The sequence below is a fragment of the Protomyctophum parallelum genome, assembly GCF_964188405.1.
Source record: "Protomyctophum parallelum genome assembly, chromosome: 1".
Classification (NCBI taxonomy): Eukaryota; Metazoa; Chordata; class Actinopteri; order Myctophiformes; family Myctophidae; genus Protomyctophum; species Protomyctophum parallelum.
In genome coordinates, this window is record NC_139697.1 from 107,089,965 (window position 1) to 107,111,686 (window position 21,722).

The 21,722-nt window shown below is 42.3% G+C and overlaps 1 protein-coding gene across 1 annotated transcript; it reads left to right on the forward strand.

Moving 5' to 3' along the window:
- Window positions 1-193: 193 nt before the first annotated feature.
- On the forward strand, window positions 194-21,500 carry LOC310856446 (stress-induced-phosphoprotein 1-like; the record flags this gene model as incomplete). Its single annotated transcript, XM_083761892.1, is given in 15 exon segments — window positions 194-202; window positions 916-1,041; window positions 1,043-1,126; window positions 1,786-1,927; window positions 2,990-3,131; window positions 4,576-4,741; window positions 6,462-6,588; window positions 8,727-8,829; window positions 9,956-10,076; window positions 10,517-10,613; window positions 12,271-12,395; window positions 15,432-15,468; window positions 16,791-16,894; window positions 18,218-18,390; window positions 20,207-21,500. Coding segments are annotated over 15 exon segments (1,629 nt in total). The 3' UTR covers window positions 20,280-21,500.
- Window positions 21,501-21,722: the final 222 nt, after the last annotated feature.

Sequence of the window (21,722 nt, forward strand, 5' to 3'; positions counted from 1 at the left end):
TCAGCAGAAAATGGCTATGAAATGAAATGCATATTCGGTTTTGGCCTCGAACAGGCAGAGAAATATATCACGGACTATAAGTGTATGCAATTAATGCACGGTGTACTGTACTGTCTGTAAAAGGCTCAGAGTACTGTAACCAAATGGACCCCTATAGAAAGGTCAGATCCACCAGGCGTTGAGTGGAGGGAACATGGAGGATGTAAACGGTGCGTTTATAAAGCGCCGTTATCCGAAGCACTTTAGATAGATTGTGTATTTAATATACAGCGGTTCCCAAACTGTGTCTTCTGTCGGTAACACAGCGTTGCATCGAGCACACACACGCACACGCGCGCGCTGCACACGCACGCACACGCACGCGCACACACACACACAGTGCAGCCCCTAGCTGCAACAGGATCGAACAATTAGGGGTTCAGAGTCTTTGTTCAAGGACACTTAAACCCATTCTGACCTGAGGTCAGATTCTAAAAATGTCGTCTACATCCTGACAGTTTTCTGAAAAAGCTATCTTTCTATGTCAGTCGTTCTTCGATTTAACCCCCCCCCCCCCCCCCCCCCCCAGAAGCAAAGATTTGAGTTAAAAACGTTCACTCTGTAAGAATATATATTCAAAGATTTGTGCCACATTTTCACGATTTCTCAAATAGCAGACCTACAAGCGCTACGAGACCTACAAGCTCATAGTGCGGCACTCTGTGCCGCGCTATGAGCTTGTAGGTCTGCTATTTTAATGTATTTACTATTTATAAATGTATTATGTTTTATGTTTTCTAATGTATTCTTTTTTTTAGGCTTCAGCTCTTAATAATGAAACTGTCAGGATGTAATAGACATTTTTAGAATCTGATCTCAGGTCAGAATGGGTGAAGTGTTTATATGTTTTCTAATGTATTTATTAATGTATTACAGGCTTCAGCTCTTAAAGACGCGGGCAACGCGGCGCTCAGCTCGGGGAACATCGACGAGGCGATCCGCTGCTACACGGAGGCCGTGACCCTTGACCCCGCCAACCATGTGCTCTTCAGCAACCGCTCGGACCGCCTACGCCAAGAAGGCCGACTACGACAACGCCCTGAAGGACGCCGAGAAGACCATCAAGATCAAACCGGACTGGGGCAAAGTACCGTACCTTACTGTTTATTATTATTACTGTCTCCACCACGAAGGCATGGGGAGAGAGTATGTTTTATTGTCTCCACCAGGCTGAAGTTATGGGGAGAGAGTATGTTTTATTGTCTCCACCAGGCTGAAGGCATGGGGAGAGAGGATGTTTTATTGTCTCCACCAGGCTGAAGGCATGGGGAGAGAGGATGTTTTATTGTCTCCACCAGGCTGAAGGCATGGGGAGAGAGGATGTTTTATTGTCTCCACCAGGCTGAAGGCATGGGGAGAGAGTATGTTTTATTGTCTCCACCAGGCTGAAGGCATGGGGAGAGAGTATGTTTTATTGTCTCCACCATGAAGGCATGGGGAAAGAGTATGTTTTACTGTCTCCACCAGGCTGAAGGCATGGGGAGAGAGTATGTTTTATTGTCTCCACCAGGCTGAAGGCATGGGGAGAGAGGATGTTTTATTGTCTCCACCAGGCTGAAGGCATGGGGAGAGAGGATGTTTTATTGTCTCCACCAGGCCGAAGGCATGGGGAGAGAGGATGTTTTATTGTCTCCACCAGGCTGAAGGCATGGGGAGAGAGGATGTTTTGCTCCGTCCGTCTGTCTGTCTGTTACCAGCTAATCTCCGGCACAGTAAAATGAACTGTATGTGTAAACCTCTCTCCAGGGTTACTCCAGGAAAGCCACAGCGGAGGAGTTTCTGGGTCGTCTAGACGACGCTAAACACACCTACAGGGAAGGACTGAGACAAGAACCCCAAAACCAGCAGCTGAAAGAAGGCCTTCAGAACATCGAGGCCAGACTAGCAGGTTAGTACCTGAACCCCAAAACCAGGTGGGCAACCCTTAGTGTTTTATTTAGCTGCCAGGGGGCAGGTGGGCAACCCTTAGTGTTTTATTTAGCTGCCAGGGGCAGGTGGGCAACCCTTAGTGTTTTATTTAGCTGCCAGGGGCAGGTGGGCAACCCTTAGTGTTTTATTTAGCTGCCAGGGGCAGGTGGGCAACCCTTAGTGTTTTATTTAGCTACCAGGGGCAGGTGGGCAACCCTTAGTGTTTTATTTAGCTGCCAGGGGCAGGTGGGCGACCCTTAGTGTTTTATTTAGCTGCCAGGGGCAGGTGGGCGACCCTTATGCTGCGTCCGAATTAATTCCCTAAGCCCCATATATTGCACTACTTTGGGGTTCCGCCATTTTGTTAGTGTCTGAATATGTAGTGAGCATTTTTGCACCCTAATGTAATGGACTGAAGTATCCCACAATGCACCGGGAATTGATAGATTAGGAGAGACGAGGCTTTCTTTCTGCAGCGGTAAACTAGGAAGTGACCGGGACCGTGCGAAGAGTATGGTGGCCTTGGAGTCCTACTCAAAAAGAGGAAAAAGTCTGAATATTTTATGCGCTAGGACGTGTGTACGTGCCGTCGGTTGGATTAGTTATGACGTTCCCCCACGTTGTGCGGTCTGAATGGGTTAAATGTAATATTATGTTGTTGTAACACTCCAAAGAAGATGATGAATCCGTTGGCCATGCCCAACCTGTTTGTAACATATTAAATGTAATATTATATGTTACAGAGAAGAAGATGATGAATCCCTTCGCCATGCCCAACCTGTTTGTAACATATTAAATGTAATATTATATGTTATACAGAGAAGATGATAAATCCCTTGGCCATGCCCAACCTGTTTGTAACACATTAAATGTAATATAATATGTTATACAGAGAAGAAGATGATGAATCCGTTGGCCATGCCCAACCTGTTTGTAACACATTAAATGTAATATAATATGTTACAGAGAAGAAGATGATTAATCCCTTCGCCATGCCCAACCTGTTTGTAACATATTAAATGTAATATTATATGTTATACAGAGAAGAAGATGATGAATCCCTTCGCCATGCCCAACCTGTTTGAGAAGCTGGAGACAGACCCTAGAACCAGAGAGCTGATGTCAGACCCCAGTTACAGAGAACTGCTGGAACAGCTGAGGAACACGCCTGCTGAGCTGGGAACGTATGTTTAATCTGTCTATCTGTCTATCTATCTATCTGTCTGTCTGTCTGTCTATCTATCTATCTATCTATCTATCTAGCCTGCTGAGCTGGGAACGTATGTTTAATCTGTATCTGTCTATCTATCTATCTATCTATCTGCTGAGCTGGGAACGTATGTTTAATCTGTCTATCTGTCTATCTATCTATCTATCTATCTATCTATCTGCTGAGCTGGGAACGTATGTTTAATCTGTCTATCTGTCTATCTGTCTATCTATCTATCTATCTATCTATAATTTAAACATTTATCAGACGCTCTTAATCCAGAGCGACTTACATTAAGCAAGAACAAAAAAGCATGGGAATACATCACATAAAAAGCATTTATCATGAAACATGCGTAAGCTAAGAACGTAAGAGTGGAATATCTATATAATTAAACTATACATGTAAACTATACATATATACTATACTATGCTATACATATGTACTATGACGTGCTATGACTATATACAATGCAATTATAGTGCTGTCTACATAACATGCTATAAGTCTGTATCAAATGCTATCTAAGTCTACAGAAATGCTATCTAAGGGGGACTAAACATGGTCCATACAATTAAGAGAACATGTTTCAGTTTCAGTGTTTAAACGAGGTACACAACCATTTCACCAGAGCCAGTATTGCAGATGTGGAGCTCCCTGCTTTGAAAAGTAAAGTGGGCAAAGGCTCGTTCATTTATATAGGAGCCACACAGTGGAACAGATGTGGTGCTCCCTGCTTTGAAAAGTAAAGTGGGCAAAGGCTCGTTCATTTATATAGGAGCCACACAGTGGAATAGCCTGGAATCCAGTGTTAAACTGACCTCCAATCTGAGGACATTTAAACAGAAGACTAAAAAATGGCTACTGGAAAAGGTTCCCCTATAAAGGGTCATCTTAGAGGGATGGATAGGGACGTACCTGTTGTGTTGTGTATGTAATGTATATGTACTGTTATGGATTTGTGATGTATTTTAAAGTATTGTTCCGTTCAGTGTGAGAGGACCCCAGTGGAAATAAGTCTTTGGACTTTACTGTGTAATCCTTGAATCGCTGATTATAATGTATTATGATTGCTTTTCTAACCCATTCTGACCGGGCACCCATTTTGGTGTCGGCATCATGTTATGCTTTAGCTATTGAAAAATAGCAGATCTACAAGCTCATATCGCGCCACCGAGTGGCGCGATACGAGCTTGTAGGTCTGCTATTTTTGAAAGAATCGAAGAACGACTGACATTTCTACAATCTGATCGCAGGTCAGAATGGGTTCATCAGACCAGTGTGTTGTCCGGCGGAAACCTGGTATGAATCTGATCTCAGGTCAGAATGGGCTAAATAAATCAAATCAAATCAGCTTCGCTTCAGAATTACCCCGCGGGCCCCCCTTATTGACAGGAAGTTGTTGTGCTTGTGGACAGGAAGCTCCAGGACCCGCGGGTCATGACCACCCTGTCGGTTCTGTTGGGTCTGGACCTGGCCGGCATGGACGAGGAGGACGACCCGGCCCCTCCCCCTCCCCCCAAGCCCAAACAGAGCGCCCCCCCGCCCCCCAAAGAGGAGGACCTGCCGCCGCACAAGAGACAGGTAAACAAAGATGTGTTATTTCTGTATGTGGAGGAAAGGTTTAATAAGTGTTATTTATCGTTAACTTTAACCCATTCTGACCTGAGATCAGATTCTAAAAATGTCTTCTACATCCTGACAGTTTTCTGGAAAAGCTATGTTTCTGTGTCAGTCGTCTTTAGGTCTGCAAAAAGAGCGGACCTACCTAGCTTGTAGATCTGCTATTTTTCAATAGCTAAAGCATAACATAATGCTAACACCAAAATGGGTTAAAGCATTATGTTATACTTTAGCTATTGAAAAGTAGCAGATCTACAAGCTTCTGGGAGGGGAGGGGGGGGGGGGGTCCCTGAAACAACATATTTTCAGATGGGGGGGGGGGGGGGGGGGGTCTAAAATTACATAATTTTTGGGGTCCTTGACATGAAATATTGTAAGCACCGCCCGGCTCATATGACTGTGAATGTGTGGCTCCAGGCAGCCCCTTAAAGACATCAATGGCTATTCTCCTGTCACATAGCCTACTTGCAGAGCACAGTGATGTGGCTCCCTCTGGTGGAGCAAAGCGTAGCTACTTGTATGTTTGTAACCGTTTTAGAAAAGCAATAAGCCACTCGAGGCCCAGCTTACCGGGTATTTTACACTGGCTGGGAGGCGTAGGCAGACCCGACGCGCTTAATATAAGACACCTCTCGTGGGCTTATTGCTTTATTGACCAGGCTCTGAAGGAGAAGAGCTATTGATTTAATATTGTTTTATTTATCAGGAATTATTGATTTAATAGTGTTTTATTGACCAGGCGCTGAAGGAGAAGAACTATTGATTTAATAGTGTTTTATTGACCAGGCTCCGAAGGAGAAGAACTATTGGTTTAATAGTGCTTTATTGACCAGGCTCCGAAGGAGAAGAACTATTGATTTAAAAGTGTTTTATTGACCAGGCTCTGAAGGAGAAGAACTATTGATTTAAAAGTGTTTTATTGACCAGGCTCTGAAGGAGAAGAACTATTGATTTAATAGTGTTTTATTGACCAGGCTCTGAAGGAGAAGAACTATTGATTTAAAAGTGTTTTATTGACCAGGCTCTGAAGGAGAAGAACTATTGATTTAATAGTGTTTTATTGACCAGGCTCTGAAGGAGAAGAACTATTGATTTAAAAGTGTTTTATTGACCAGGCTCTGAAGGAGAAGAACTATTGATTTAATAGTGTTTTATTGACCAGGCTCCGAAGGAGAAGAACTATTGATTTAATAGTGTTTTATTGACCAGGCTCTGAAGGAGAAGAACTATTGATTTAATAGTGTTTTATTGACCAGGCTCCGAAGGAGAAGAACTATTGATTTAATAGTGTTTTATTGACCAGGCTCTGAAGGAGAAGAACTATTGATTTAATAGTGCTTTATTGACCAGGCTCCGAAGGAGAAGAACTATTGATTTAATAGTGTTTTATTGACCAGGCTCTGAAGGAGAAGAACTATTGATTTAATAGTGTTTTATTGACCAGGCTCTGAAGGAGAAGGAACTATTGATTTAATAGTGCTTTATTGACCAGGCTCTGAAGGAGAAGAACTATTGATTTAATAGTGTTTTATTGACCAGGCTCTGAAGGAGAAGAACTATTGATTTAATAGTGTTTTATTGACCAGGCTCTGAAGGAGAAGGAACTATTGGTTTAATAGTGTTTTATTGACCAGGCTCTGAAGGAGAAGAACTATTGATTTAATAGTGTTTTATTGACCAGGCTCTGAAGGAGAAGGAACTGGGTAACGCTGCGTACAAGAAGAAGGATTTCCCGGCAGCGCTGAAACATTACGAAGCAGCGGTCGGCCACGACGCGACAGACATGACCTACATCAACAACCAAGCAGGTAATTAAACTACAGACATGACCTACATCAACAACCAAGCAGGTAATTAAACTACAGACAGAACTACAGACATGACCTACATCAACAACCAAGCAGGTAATTAAACTACAGACAGAACTACAGACATGACCTACATCAACAACCAAGCAGGTAATTAAACTACAGACATGACCTACATCAACAACCAAGCAGGTAATTAAACTACAGACAGAACTACAGACATGACCTACATCAACAACCAAGCAGGTAATTAAACTACAGACAGAACTACAGACATGACCTACATCAACAACCAAGCAGGTAATTAAACTACAGACAGAACTACAGACATGACCTACATCAACAACCAAGCAGGTAATTAAACTACAGACATGACCTACATCAACAACCAAGCAGGTAATTAAACTACAGACATGACCTACATCAACAACCAAGCATGTAATTAAACTACAGACAAGCAGGGGGGGTTCAGAAGGCCAGTTTCTAATTGCAGCCGTCCGTAGGTGCCCTTTGAGTGGTTTTGAAGGAGTCAAGGGATTTGCATGTCTTAATGACTGTTGGTAGGGCCTTCCACATTTTGGTGGCATGGCAGCGAAATTAATTTAGTCCCTTGTTTGTGCCGAATCTGGTGTTGTACATGGTTTGTTGAACTCCCTCTGGGGTTGTGGGTGTGGACTTTGTTGACATTAAGGAAGTATTTACACAGGTACATGGGTATCTTAGTGAAGTATTTAGACAGGTACATGGGTATCTTAGTGAAGTATTTAGACAGGTACATGGGTATCTTAGTGAAGTATTTAGACAGGTACATGGGTATCTTAGTGAAGTATTTAGACAGGTACATGGGTATCTTAGTGAAGTATTTAGACAGGTACATGGGTATCTTAGTGAAGTATTTAGACAGGTACATGGGTATCTTAGTGAAGTATCTAGACAGGTACATGGGTATCTTAGTGAAGTATTTAGACAGGTACATGGGTATCTTAGTGAAGTATTTAGACAGGTACATGGGTATCTTAGTGAAGTATTTAGACAGGTACATGGGTATCTTAGTGAAGTATTTAGACAGGTACATGGGTATCTTAGTGAAGTATTTAGACAGGTACATGGGTATCTTAGTGAAGTATTTAGACAGGTACATGGGTATCTTAGTGAAGTATCTAGACAGGTACATGGGTATCTTAGTGAAGTATTTAGACAGGTACATGGGTATCTTAGTGAAGTATTTAGACAGGTACATGGGTATCTTAGTGAAGTATCTAGACAGGTACATGGGTATCTTAGTGAAGTATTTAGACAGGTACATGGGTATCTTAGTGAAGTATTTAGACAGGTACATGGGTATCTTAGTGAAGTATTTAGACAGGTACATGGGTATCTTAGTGAAGTATTTAGACAGGTACATGGGTATCTTAGTGAAGTATTTAGACAGGTACATGGGTATCTTAGTGAAGTATTTAGACAGGTACATGGGTATCTTAGTGAAGTATTTAGACAGGTACATGGGTATCTTAGTGAAGTATCTAGACAGGTACATGGGTATCTTAGTGAAGTATTTAGACAGGTACATGGGTATCTTAGTGAAGTATCTAGACAGGTACATGGGTATCTTAGTGAAGTATTTAGACAGGTACATGGGTATCTTAGTGAAGTATTTAGACAGGTACATGGGTATCTTAGTGAAGTATTTAGACAGGTACATGGGTATCTTAGTGAAGTATTTAGACAGGTACATGGGTATCTTAGTGAAGTATCTAGACAGGTACATGGGTATCTTAGTGAAGTATTTAGACAGGTACATGGGTATCTTAGTGAAGTATTTAGACAGGTACATGGGTATCTTAGTGAAGTATTTAGACAGGTACATGGGTATCTTAGTGAAGTATTTAGACAGGTACATGGGTATCTTAGTGAAGTATTTAGACAGGTACATGGGTATCTTAGTGAAGTATTTAGACAGGTACATGGGTATCTTAGTGAAGTATTTAGACAGGTACATGGGTATCTTAGTGAAGTATTTAGACAGGTACAGGGGTATCTTAGTGAAGTATTTAGACAGGTACATGGGTATCTTAGTGGGGTATTTAGACAGGTACATGGGTATCTTAACATGTAACATGTATGGTGTGTGTTTTTAGCGGTGTACTTCGAGCAGGGAGACATGGATAAATGCAGAGAGTTGTGTAACATGGCCATCGACGTCGGCCGGGAGAACCGAGAAGATTACAGACAAATCGCCAAGTGAGTCACAAAACACAAACTCTTCATATCTACATACAGTATACCAGGTTCCCCAATTCATTGTCCTCAAGGGACATGTTTTGACTAGGGTACCAGGCTGGGGGCCGAGTCGGCACGCGCAAGGTCGAGGCCTGAAAAGTCATGATCAGGGCAAGACCCCATTTGAAAAGGACCCCCAGTTTGACATGCAGAGGCTACTGACTCCCAACACTCCCCCCGCAAATGGCCCGCGGGCCTACAAGCAGACCTACAAGCAGACATAGCAGACCTACAAGCAGACATAGCAGACCTACAAGCAGACATAGCAGACCTACAAGCTTGTAGATCTGCTATTTTTCAACAGCTAAAGTATAACATAATGCTTGAAACACCAAAAAGGGTTCCCGCCCAGAATGGGTTAAATAAAGAATCAATCGATCAATCGTATCCCAAATTACAGACGATATTCAGTCTAATGTTCATGATATGGATAATAATAATAATATTGATACTAGGGGAGGATCCCGATCTGTTTCCGATCAATGGCGCGGTCGTCCTGATTTAATATTTATCAGCCACCGAGTGGCGCGCTACGAGCTTGTAGGTCTGCTATTTTTGAAAAATCGAAGAACGACTGACATTTTTTAGAATCTGATCTCAGGTCAGAATGGGTTGATCAGACCAGTGTGTGTCCAGTGGAAACCTCGTATGAATCTGATCTCAGGTCAGAATGGGTTAACCCATTCTGAACGGGCACCCATTTTGGTGTCAGCATCATGTTATGCTTTAGCTATTTAAAAATAGCAGATCTACAAGCTCATATCGCGCCACCGAGTGGCGCGATACGAGCTTGTAGGTCTGCTATTTTTTGAAAAATCGAAGAACGACTGACATTTCTAGAATCTGATCTCAGGTCAGAATGGGTTCATCAGGCCAGTGTGTGTCCAGCGGAAACCTCGTGTGAATCTGATCTCAGGTCAGAATGGGTTAATCAGACCAGTGTGTGTCCAGTGGAAACCTCGTATGAATCTGATCTCAGGTCAGAATGGGTTGATCAGACCAGTGTGTGTCCAGTGGAAACCTCGTATGAATCTGATCTCAGGTCAGAATGGGTTAATGTATATGTGTTTTTATGTAACCCTCGCAGGGCTCTGGCCAGAATCGGTAACTCGTACTTCAAGCAGGAGAAATGGGCCGAGGCCGTTCAGTTCTTCAACAAGAGTCTGACGGAACACCGCACGCCAGACGTCCTGAAACGATGTCAGCAGGTAAAGAGTTAACTCATTCCAGGCTAACCACTTCTTTAAGTGAGAGTGTGTGTGTGTCTCTGTCTCTGTCCCCTTAGATAGCATTTCTGTAGACTTAGATAGCATTTGATATATATACTTATAGCATGTTATGTAGACGGCACTATAATTGCATTGTATGTAGTCATAGCACATCATAGTATAATATATGTATAGTTTCATTATATAGATATTCCACTGTTACGTTCTTAGCTTACGCATGTTTCTTGATGAATGTTTTTATGTGATGTATTCCCATGCTTTTTGTTCTTGCTTAATGTAAGTCGCTCTGGATTAAGAGCGTCTGATAAATGCCTAAATTGTAATTGTGTGTGTGTGTGTGTGTGTGTGTGTGTGTGTGTGTGTGTGTGTGTGTGTGTGTGTGTGTGTGTGTGTGTGTGTGTGTGTGTGTGTGTGTGTAGGCAGAGAAGGTGTTGAAGGAACAGGCCAAACTAGCGTACATCAACCCTGACATGGCTCTGGAGGAGAAGAGCAAGGGCAACGAGGCCTTCCAGAAAGGTGCACGCACACACACACACACACACCACCACACACAGGCACACACACACACACACAGGCACACACACACACACACACAGGCACACACACACACACACACACACAGGCACACACACACACACACACCAGTGTTGTTTTTGGCAGGCATTTTTTAGATTTAGTCAGTCTTAGTCTTTTGGACGAAATGCTTGTCCAAAATGCAGCAGCCAGAGTTTTAACTAGAACTAAGATGAGAGAACATATTACTCCAGTTTTGGCATCACTGCACTGGCTTCCGGTTGTTTTTAGGATTGATTTTAAAATTATTTTACTTGTCTATAAAGCTCTCAATGGTCTCGCACCTTCCTACCTACATGACTGCCTGCCTAAATATGTCCCAAACCGCCCGCTAAGGTCTTCCACTGCTGGCCTGCTCGCTTTGCCAAAAAAATGGCAACTAAAAAATACGGGGAAGCAGCTTTTTGCTTCTACGGGCCATCGGCATGGAACAAGCTCCCTCTGTACCTTCGTCAGGCAGCCTCTGTAGACATTTTTAAAGCTCAGCTCAAGACCCACCTCTACAACATTGCTTTTAATTGATCTTTTAGTTGTTTTTATTTTAGTTTTTGTTATTCATGTCCTCACTGTATTGCATTACTGTCGTTGCCTTGCTTTTCTTTTATTCTCCATTGTTCTGTAAAGCACTTTGAGCTGCATTTCATGTCATGAAAGGTGCTATACAAATAAAGTTTTATTATTTTATTATTAGATTTAGTCACTCTTAGTCATTTGGACGAAATGCTTACCGGTAATTAGTCTTAGTCAGTCTTAGTACAAGGCATTAATAACTATCATATTTATATTAAAGCTGATTATCCCGTGGCATTAATAACTATCATATTTATATTAAAGCTGATTATCCCGTGGCATTAATAACTGTATCATATTTATATTAAAGGTGATTATACCGTGGCATTAATAACTATCATATTTATATTAAAGCTGATTATCCTGTGGCATTAATAACTGTATCATATTTATATTAAAGCTGATTATCCCGTGGCATTAATAACTATCATATTTATATTAAAGCTGATTATCCCGTGGCATTAATAACTATCATATTTATATTAAAGCTGATTATCCCGTGGCATTAATAACTGTATCATATTTATATTAAAGCTGATTATCCCGTGGCATTAATAACTGTATCATATTGATATTAAAGGTGATTATCCCGTGGCATTAATAACTATCATATTGATATTAAAGCTGATTATCCCGTGGCATTAATAACTATCATATTTATATTAAAGCTGATTATCCCGTGGCATTAATAACTGTATCATATTTATATTAAAGCTGATTATCCCGTGGCATTAATAACTGTATCATATTGATATTAAAGGTGATTATCCCGTGGCATTAATAACTATCATATTGATATTAAAGCTGATTATCCCGTGGCATTAATAACTATCATATTTATATTAAAGCTGATTATCCCGTGGCATTAATAACTGTATCATATTGATATTAAAGGTGATTATCCCGTGGCATTAATAACTGTATCATATTTATATTAAAGCTGATTATCCCGTGGCATTAATAACTATCATATTTATATTAAAGCTGATTATCCCGTGGCATTAATAACTGTATCATATTTATATTAAAGGTGATTATCCCGTGGCTACGAGGCATTACTCTGAAGCCATCAAGAGAAACCCGACCGATGCCAAACTGTTCAGCAACAGAGCTGCCTGCTACACCAAGCTGTTGGAGTTCCCCCTGGCCCTAAAGGTAGTAGTATTATTATTATTAATGTTTGTGTTACACCAAGCTGTTGGAATTCCCCCTGGCCCTAAAGGTAGTAGTATTATTATTAATATTAATGTTTGTGTTACACCAAGCTGTTGGAATTCCCCCTGGTGTTGCCAGACTGTTGCCTCTCGCAATGTTCAAATGCTTCCGTCGTACAGTCTGGAGCAACGGAAGCTCTGATCATGAGTAAAATATAAATGCTTCCGTCGTACAGTCTGGAGCAACGGAAGCTCTGATCATGAGTAAAATATAAATGCTTCCGTCTTACAGTCTGGAGCAACGGAAGCTCTGATCATGAGTAAAATATAATTGCTTCCGTCTTACAGTCTGGAGCAACGGAAGCTCTGATCATGAGTAAAATATAAATGCTTCCGTCATACAGTCTGGAGCAACGGAAGCTCTGATCATGAGTAAAATATAAATGCTTCCGTCTTACAGTCTGGAGCAACGGAAGCTCTGATCATGAGTAAAATATAAATGCTTCCGTCGTACAGTCTGGAGCAACGGAAGCTCTGATCATGAGTAAAATATAATTGCTTCCGTCATACAGTCTGGAGCAACGGAAGCTCTGATCATGAGTAAAATATAAATGCTTCCGTCGTACAGTCTGGAGCAACGGAAGCTCTGATCATGAGTAAAATATAAATGCTTCCGTCGTACAGTCTGGAGCAACGGAATCTCTGATCATGAGTAAAATATAAATGCTTCCGTCGTACAGTCTGGAGCAACGGAAGCTCTGATCATGAGTAAAATATAATTGCTTCCGTCTTACAGTCTGGAGCAACGGAAGCTCTGATCATGAGTAAAATATAAATGCTTCCGTCATACAGTCTGGAGCAACGGAAGCTCTGATCATGAGTAAAATATAAATGCTTCCGTCTTACAGTCTGGAGCAACGGAAGCTCTGATCATGAGTAAAATATAAATGCTTCCGTCGTACAGTCTGGAGCAACGGAAGCTCTGATCATGAGTAAAATATAATTGCTTCCGTCATACAGTCTGGAGCAACGGAAGCTCTGATCATGAGTAAAATATAAATGCTTCCGTCGTACAGTCTGGAGCAACGGAAGCTCTGATCATGAGTAAAATATAAATGCTTCCGTCGTACAGTCTGGAGCAACGGAATCTCTGATCATGAGTAAAATATAAATGCTTCCGTCGTACAGTCTGGAGCAACGGAAGCTCTGATCATGAGTAAAATATAATTGCTTCCGTCATACAGTCTGGAGCAACGGAAGCTCTGATCATGAGTAAAATATAAATGCTTCCGTCATACAGTCTGGAGCAACGGAAGCTCTGATCACGAGTAAAATATAAATGCTTCCGTCATACAGTCTGGAGCAACGGAAGCTCTGATCACGAGTAAAATATAAATGCTTCCGTCGTACAGTCTGGAGCAACGGAAGCTCTGATCATGAGTAAAATATAAATGCTTCCGTCTTACAGTCTGGAGCAACGGAAGCTCTGATCATGAGTAAAATATAAATGCTTCCGTCATACAGTCTGGAGCAACGGAAGCTCTGATCATGAGTAAAATATAAATGCTTCCGTCTTACAGTCTGGAGCAACGGAAGCTCTGATCATGAGTAAAATATAAATGCTTCCGTCGTACAGTCTGGAGCAACGGAAGCTCTGATCATGAGTAAAATATAATTGCTTCCGTCATACAGTCTGGAGCAACGGAAGCTCTGATCATGAGTAAAATATAAATGCTTCCGTCGTACAGTCTGGAGCAACGGAAGCTCTGATCATGAGTAAAATATAAATGCTTCCGTCGTACAGTCTGGAGCAACGGAATCTCTGATCATGAGTAAAATATAAATGCTTCCGTCGTACAGTCTGGAGCAACGGAAGCTCTGATCATGAGTAAAATATAATTGCTTCCGTCTTACAGTCTGGAGCAACGGAAGCTCTGATCATGAGTAAAATATAAATGCTTCCGTCATACAGTCTGGAGCAACGGAAGCTCTGATCATGAGTAAAATATAAATGCTTCCGTCTTACAGTCTGGAGCAACGGAAGCTCTGATCATGAGTAAAATATAAATGCTTCCGTCGTACAGTCTGGAGCAACGGAAGCTCTGATCATGAGTAAAATATAATTGCTTCCGTCATACAGTCTGGAGCAACGGAAGCTCTGATCATGAGTAAAATATAAATGCTTCCGTCGTACAGTCTGGAGCAACGGAAGCTCTGATCATGAGTAAAATATAAATGCTTCCGTCGTACAGTCTGGAGCAACGGAATCTCTGATCATGAGTAAAATATAAATGCTTCCGTCGTACAGTCTGGAGCAACGGAAGCTCTGATCATGAGTAAAATATAATTGCTTCCGTCATACAGTCTGGAGCAACGGAAGCTCTGATCATGAGTAAAATATAAATGCTTCCGTCATACAGTCTGGAGCAACGGAAGCTCTGATCATGAGTAAAATATAAATGCTTCCGTCTTACAGTCTGGAGCAACGGAAGCTCTGATCATGAGTAAAATATAAATGCTTCCGTCTTACAGTCTGGAGCAACGGAAGCTCTGATCATGAGTAAAATATAAATGCTTCCGTCTTACAGTCTGGAGCAACGGAAGCTCTGATCATGAGTAAAATATAAATGCTTCCGTCTTACAGTCTGGAGCAACGGAAGCTCTGATCATGAGTAAAATATAAATGCTTCCGTCTTACAGTCTGGAGCAACGGAAGCTCTGATCATGAGTAAAATAGAAATGCTTCCGTCGTACAGTCTGGAGCAACGGAAGCTCTGATCATGAGTAAAATATAAATGCTTCCGTCATACAGTCTGGAGCAACGGAAGCTCTGATCATGAGTAAAATATAAATGCTTCCGTCGTACAGTCTGGAGCAACGGAAGCTCTGATCATGAGTCAAATATAAATGCTTCCGTCGTACAGTCTGGAGCAACGGAAGCTCTGATCATGAGTTATTTTTAACTCTGATTATTGTAATAATCAAAATGTTTTAATGTTCCCTTTAGTCTAAAATTATAATTTTTTCCATCCTTTAGGACTGTGACGACTGCATCGCACTGGAGCCCTCCTTCAGTAAGACACACACACACACACACACACACACACACACACACACACACACACACACACACACTGGAGCCCTCCTTCAGTAAGACACACACACACACACACACACACACACACACACACACTGGAGCCCTCCTTCAGTAAGACACACACACACACACACACACACTGGAGCCCTCCTTCAGTAAGACACACACACACACACACACACACACACACACACACACACACACACTGGAGCCCTCCTTCAGTAAGATACACACACACACACACACAGTATGCTAATCCTTTGAGAAATATGTTGGAGGATTTGGTACAATTCATTGTGCATAAAGTGTAAAGTATTTAAAACCTTTTTTTGTTTTAATATTGCTGATTATGGCGTACAGTTCATGGAAATCCTATCTCAACAAATTAGAATATTTTACGAGATCACAAAATTATTTATTTTTTTAAACGAGAAATGTCGACCATCTGAAAAGTATCTTAATGTATGGTCTGTTTAAATAATCAAGATTACAATTAAAAAAGGTTTTAAATACTTTACACTTTATGCACAATGAATTGAGAATATATGAAAGTTTCACTTTTTGAATTATATTACAGAACAAAATGAAATTTTACACAATATCCTAATTCATAGAGATGGAGCTGTGTTTGATGGAGTGGTCAAAACACAATATCCTAATTCATAGAGATGGAGCTGTGTTTGATGGAGTGGTCAAAACACAATATCCTAATTCATAGAGATGGAGCTGTGTTTGATGGAGTGGTCAAAACACAATATCCTAATTCATAGAGATGGAGCTGTGTTTGATGGAGTGGTCAAAACACAATATCCTAATTCATAGAGATGGAGCTGTGTTTGATGGAGTGGTCAAAACACAATATCCTAATTCATAGAGATGGAGCTGTGTTTGATGGAGTGGTCAAAACACAATATCCTAATTCATAGAGATGGATGTGTTTGATGGAGTGGTCAAAACACAATATCCTAATTCATAGAGATGGATGTGTTTGATGGAGTGGTCAAAACAGTATCCATGTTTTTTCAAGCTGCTAATCCAGATGTTTAATTCCATGGGTCTCCTTCGACGTTCAACGTGCATCGAAATGAGTATATCTACAAGGTGTGTGTGTGTGTGTGTGTGTGTGTGTGTGTGTGTGTGTGTGTGTGTGTGTGTGTGTGTGTGTGTGTGTGTGTGTGTGTGTGTGTGTGTGTGTGTGTGTGTGTGTGTGTGTGTGTGTGTGTGTGTGTGTGTGTGTGTGTGTGTGTGTGTGTGTGTGTGTGTGTGTGTGTGTGTGTGTGTGTGTGTGTGTGTCCACAGTAAAGGGTTACACGCGCAAGGCAGGAGTTCTGGAAGCCATGAAAGACTTTACGAAAGCTATGGACTCGTACCAGAAAGCACTGGATCTGGACTCTAACTCTAAGGTAAGACCTGGACCTGGACTCTAATAATGTGGACCTGGACTCTATAACTCTACTTTTACTTTGTGTGTTTATTTGGACAGGACGATGCATTTCAAATGGACGTCACATGGACGTAAATATACAGGATGTAGCACAGTTGCTAATTTTCATCCGCAGTCCTCACAGGAAACGCAAAACAGAAAACAGACGGGCAAACAGTGGAATACATTGACATAACATTACATACAGTAGAATACATTTACATAACATTACATACAGTAGGGAACACAGCATAAAAAAAAGAAATACACCTAAAATAATCATGAATGGTTGCAGCTTTGGTTTTCAAGCAACCATTATTTCAGATTCAATTTAAAAGAGGGAAATGTAGCACAGTCCCTTATACGCAGAGGAAGGCCATTCCATGATGCTACACAGTCCCTTATACGCAGAGGAAGGCCATTCCATGATGCTACACAGTCCCTTATACGCAGAGGAAGGCCATTCCATGATGCTACACAGTCCCTTATACGCAGAGGAAGGCCATTCCATGATGCTACACAGCCCCTTATACTCAGAGGAAGGCCATTCCATGATGCTACACAGTCCCTTATACGCAGAGGAAGGCCATTCCATGATGCTACACAGTCCCTTATACGCAGAGGAAGGCCATTCCATGCTACACAGCCCCTTATACTCAGAGGAAGGCCATTCCATGATGCTACACAGTCCCTTATACGCAGAGGAAGGCCATTCCATGCTACACAGCCCCTTATACGCAGAGGAAGGCCATTCCATGATGCTACACAGTCCCTTATACGCAGAGGAAGGCCATTCCATGATGCTACACAGCCCCTTATACGCAGAGGAAGACCATTCCATGATGCTACACAGTCCCTTATACGCAGAGGAAGGCCATTCCATGATGCTACACAGTCCCTTATACGCAGAGGAAGGCCATTCCATGATGCTACACAGTCCCTTATACGCAGAGGAAGGCCATTCCATGATGCTACACAGTCCCTTATACGCAGAGGAAGGCCATTCCATGCTACACAGTCCCTTATACGCAGAGGAAGGCAGGCAGGCAGTCATGTAGGTAGGAAGGTGCGAGACCATTGAGAGCTTTATAGCTTTTATAATTTTAAAATCAATCCTAAAAACAACCGGAAGCCAGTGCAGTGATGCCAAAACTGGAGTAATATGTTCTCTCATCTTAGTTCTAGTTAAAACTCTGGCTGCTGCATTTTGGACAAGTTGTAGTCTGTCAGTTGTTTTCTGATGGTTATCAATGGAGTTTAAGATCATGTTGTGTTTAAACTGTATAATAATAATAATGTACAGGAGGCGACCGAGGGCCTCCAGAGGTGCATGATGAGCCAGGCGTTCCGTAACGACTCCCCGGAGGACGTGAAGCGCAGAGCCATGTCTGACCCGGAAGTCCAGCAGATCATGTCTGACCCCGCCATGAGGATGATCCTGGAGCAGATGCAGAAGGACCCCCAGGCTCTGTCTGAGTACGTACCCCCCCCACACACACACACTGACCCCCAGGCTCTGTCTGAGTACGTACCCCCCCACACACACACACACACACACACACACACAATGCTGTTGCATTCAAAACAAGCGAGCGCAAGGCTCCCCCATATCTTCACAGTGTGATCAAACGCTCCACACGTCCCTAAAACACCCTGGACAACAGACTCCATCTCAGCCCATAGCCCCTCCCCTCCCCTAGCCTCCACCACCTTACAGGCAGATATCACTTTATGTATGTATAGTTTCATTATATTTATATAGATATTCTACTGTTAGACAGATGTTAGGGTCTTAGCTTATGATCCTAGACTCATAGTTTCATTATATTTATATAGATATTCTACTGTTAGACAGATGTTAGGGTCTTAGCTTATGATCCTAGACTCATAGTTTCATTATATTTATATAGATATTCTACTGTTAGACAGATGGTAGGGTCTTAGCTTATGATCCTAGACTCATAGTTTCATTATATAGATATTCTACTGTTAGACAGATGTTAGGGTCTTAGCTTATGATCCTAGACTCATAGTTTCATTATATTTATATAGATATTCTACTGTTAGACAGATGTTAGGGTCTTAGCTTATGATCCTAGACTCATAGTTTCATTATATAGATATTCTACTGTTAGACAGATGTTGGGGTCTTAGCTTATGATCCTAGACTCATAGTTTCATTATATAGATATTCTACTGTTAGACAGATGTTAGGGTCTTAGCTTATGATCCTAGACTCATAGTTTCATTATATTTATATAGATATTCTACTGTTAGACAGATGTTGGGGTCTTAGCTTATGATCCTAGACTCATAGTTTCATTGTATAGATATTCTACTGTTAGACAGATGTTAGGGTCTTATGATCCTAGACTCATAGTTTCATTATATTTATATAGATATTCTACTGTTAGACAGATGTTAGGGTCTTAGCTTATGATCCTAGACTCATAGTTTCATTGTATAGATATTCTACTGTTAGACAGATGTTAGGGTCTTATGATCCTAGATGACTATTTCTATGTATGTGAGTTATCACCATGTGCTGTGCTTACTGTAAATCACTCTGGATAAACGCATTCTGGGCAGGAACCCCTTTTGGGGTTTTAAGCATTATGTTATGCTTTTGCTATTGAAAAATAGCAGATCTACAAGCTTGTAGCTATGAGCTTATAGGTCTGCTATTTTTGAAAAACCTTGAAAATAATAACATTTTATTTGTATAGCACCTTTCATGACTTGAAATGCTTTACAGAACAATGGAGAAAAAAGCAAGGCATAAACATTAAAAAAACAAGAGCAGTAATGCAATACAGTGAGGACATGAATAACAAGACATTAAAATATCAATTAAAAGCAAGGGTGTAGAAGTGGGTCTTGAAGCTGTGCACAAGACCCACTGTGGCGCAAATCTTTCAATATATACTTTCAGAGCGAATGCTTTTAACTCATATCTTTGCTTCTGGGGGGTCCCTGGAACAACATATTTTCTGATGGGGGTCGGCGGCCAAATACATATATTTTTTTGTCAGGATTTAGAAGTCATTTGTAGAATCGGTCTTGGTTGAAATTGGTTAAGAGAGTCTGATAAAAGACTACATTATTAATAATAATAATAATAAAGTCTGTGATCCCCTCTCAGCCACCTGAAGAACCCATTATTAATATTAATAATAATAATCTCTCTCTCAGCCACCTGAAGAACCCATTATTAATATTAATAATAATAATCTCTCTCTCAGCCACCTGAAGAACCCATTATTAATATTAATAATAATAATCTCTCTCTCAGCCACCTGAAGAACCCGGTGATCGCCCAGAAGATCCAGAAGCTGATGGACGTCGGCCTGATCGCCATCCGGTGATGAGACCGCGCCCCCCCCCCCGCCTCGCCCAATCAGACGCCAGACCTGGCCACGCCCATTCGCTCCAAAATACCGTCTGGAACGACCCATACTGTACTCTGCTTCTGTTGTTTTTCTTTTCTTTTCTTTTCTCCTAAACATGACATTTTAAGACTTTGAGCTTCTATCTTCGTGTTGGTCGTCTGCGTTTAGCCTCGCTGTCCTCTTCTCTGTCCTCTTCTCTGCAGCGTCTGTCTGTCCTCTTCTCTGTCCTCTTCTCTGAACTGTCTCGCTGTCCTCTTCTCTGTCCTCTTCTCTGAACTGTCTCGCTGTCCTCTTCTCTGCCTTGTCTGCGGTTAGCCTCGCTGTCCTCTTCTCTGCACTGTCTGCGTTTCGCTGTCTTCTTTTTTCTTGAAGGGAAATCTTTAATCTTCTGGACATTGGAATCACTGTCACGCTGTAGGTCGGGTTGTTGTGGCGGCGTTCGTTCGTTTGTTATATCTTCTTCTGCCACGATCTTCCACTCCAAACGTTGGTGAGACAGACGTCTTGGAGCGGTCGCTCGGTTTGATTTAGAGTTTAGAGTTTTATTAGGATCCCCATTAGCTGGTGCGTCTTCCTTTGCGTCCACAACGAGAACGGGACGGCCTCAGAGTTATGTTTGGTATCCATGAGATAATCTGCTCTTTGACCGACGTTGGCCTCAAAGCGTACTCTGTTTCAGTGGTTTCTCCAGAGCAACGTGAAGCCTGGCTGTAGGTGAATATAGAAACAGACGTGTTTTGGCCTTAAATCTCTGAATGAGGAGACGGTTTCTCGAATCAACGAAGCGACTATAGAGCATCCCAGTCCCGCCCCCTTTCATGGCGACGCCAGGCCCAGTCCCGCCCCCTTTCATGACGACGCCAGGCCCAGTCCCGCCCCCTTTCATGACGACGCCAGGCCCAGTCCCGCCCCCTTTCATGACGACGCCCAGGCCCAGTCCCGCCCCCTTTCATGACGACGCCCAGGCCCAGTCCCGCCCCCTTTCATGACGACGCCAGGCCCAGTCCCGCCCCTTTCAAGACTATGCCAGGCCCAGGAAATTATTTCCAATGCATTTTTCCCCCTCATAGACATTTCAAAGCCAACTCGAGTTGGCTTTGTACAAGGCTTAAAACGTCTTTAAATAAATACTTTTTGAAAAGTCTATCAGGAAAATGAACGGGGAATAATTTGGTAGGGGGAGGGACTGGGCCCTGGTAGGGGGCAGGACTGGGCCCTGGTAGGGGGAGGGACTGGGCCCTGGTAGGGGGAGGGACTGGGCCCTGGTAGGGGGGAGGGACTGGGCCCTGGTAGGGGGGGCGGGACTGGGCCCTGGTAGGGGGGGCGGGACTGGGCCCTGCTAGGGGGCGGGACTGGGCCCTGCTAGGGGGCGGGACTGCGACACTATTGTTTTATTGGCTGATCATTTGGAGTTGGCGG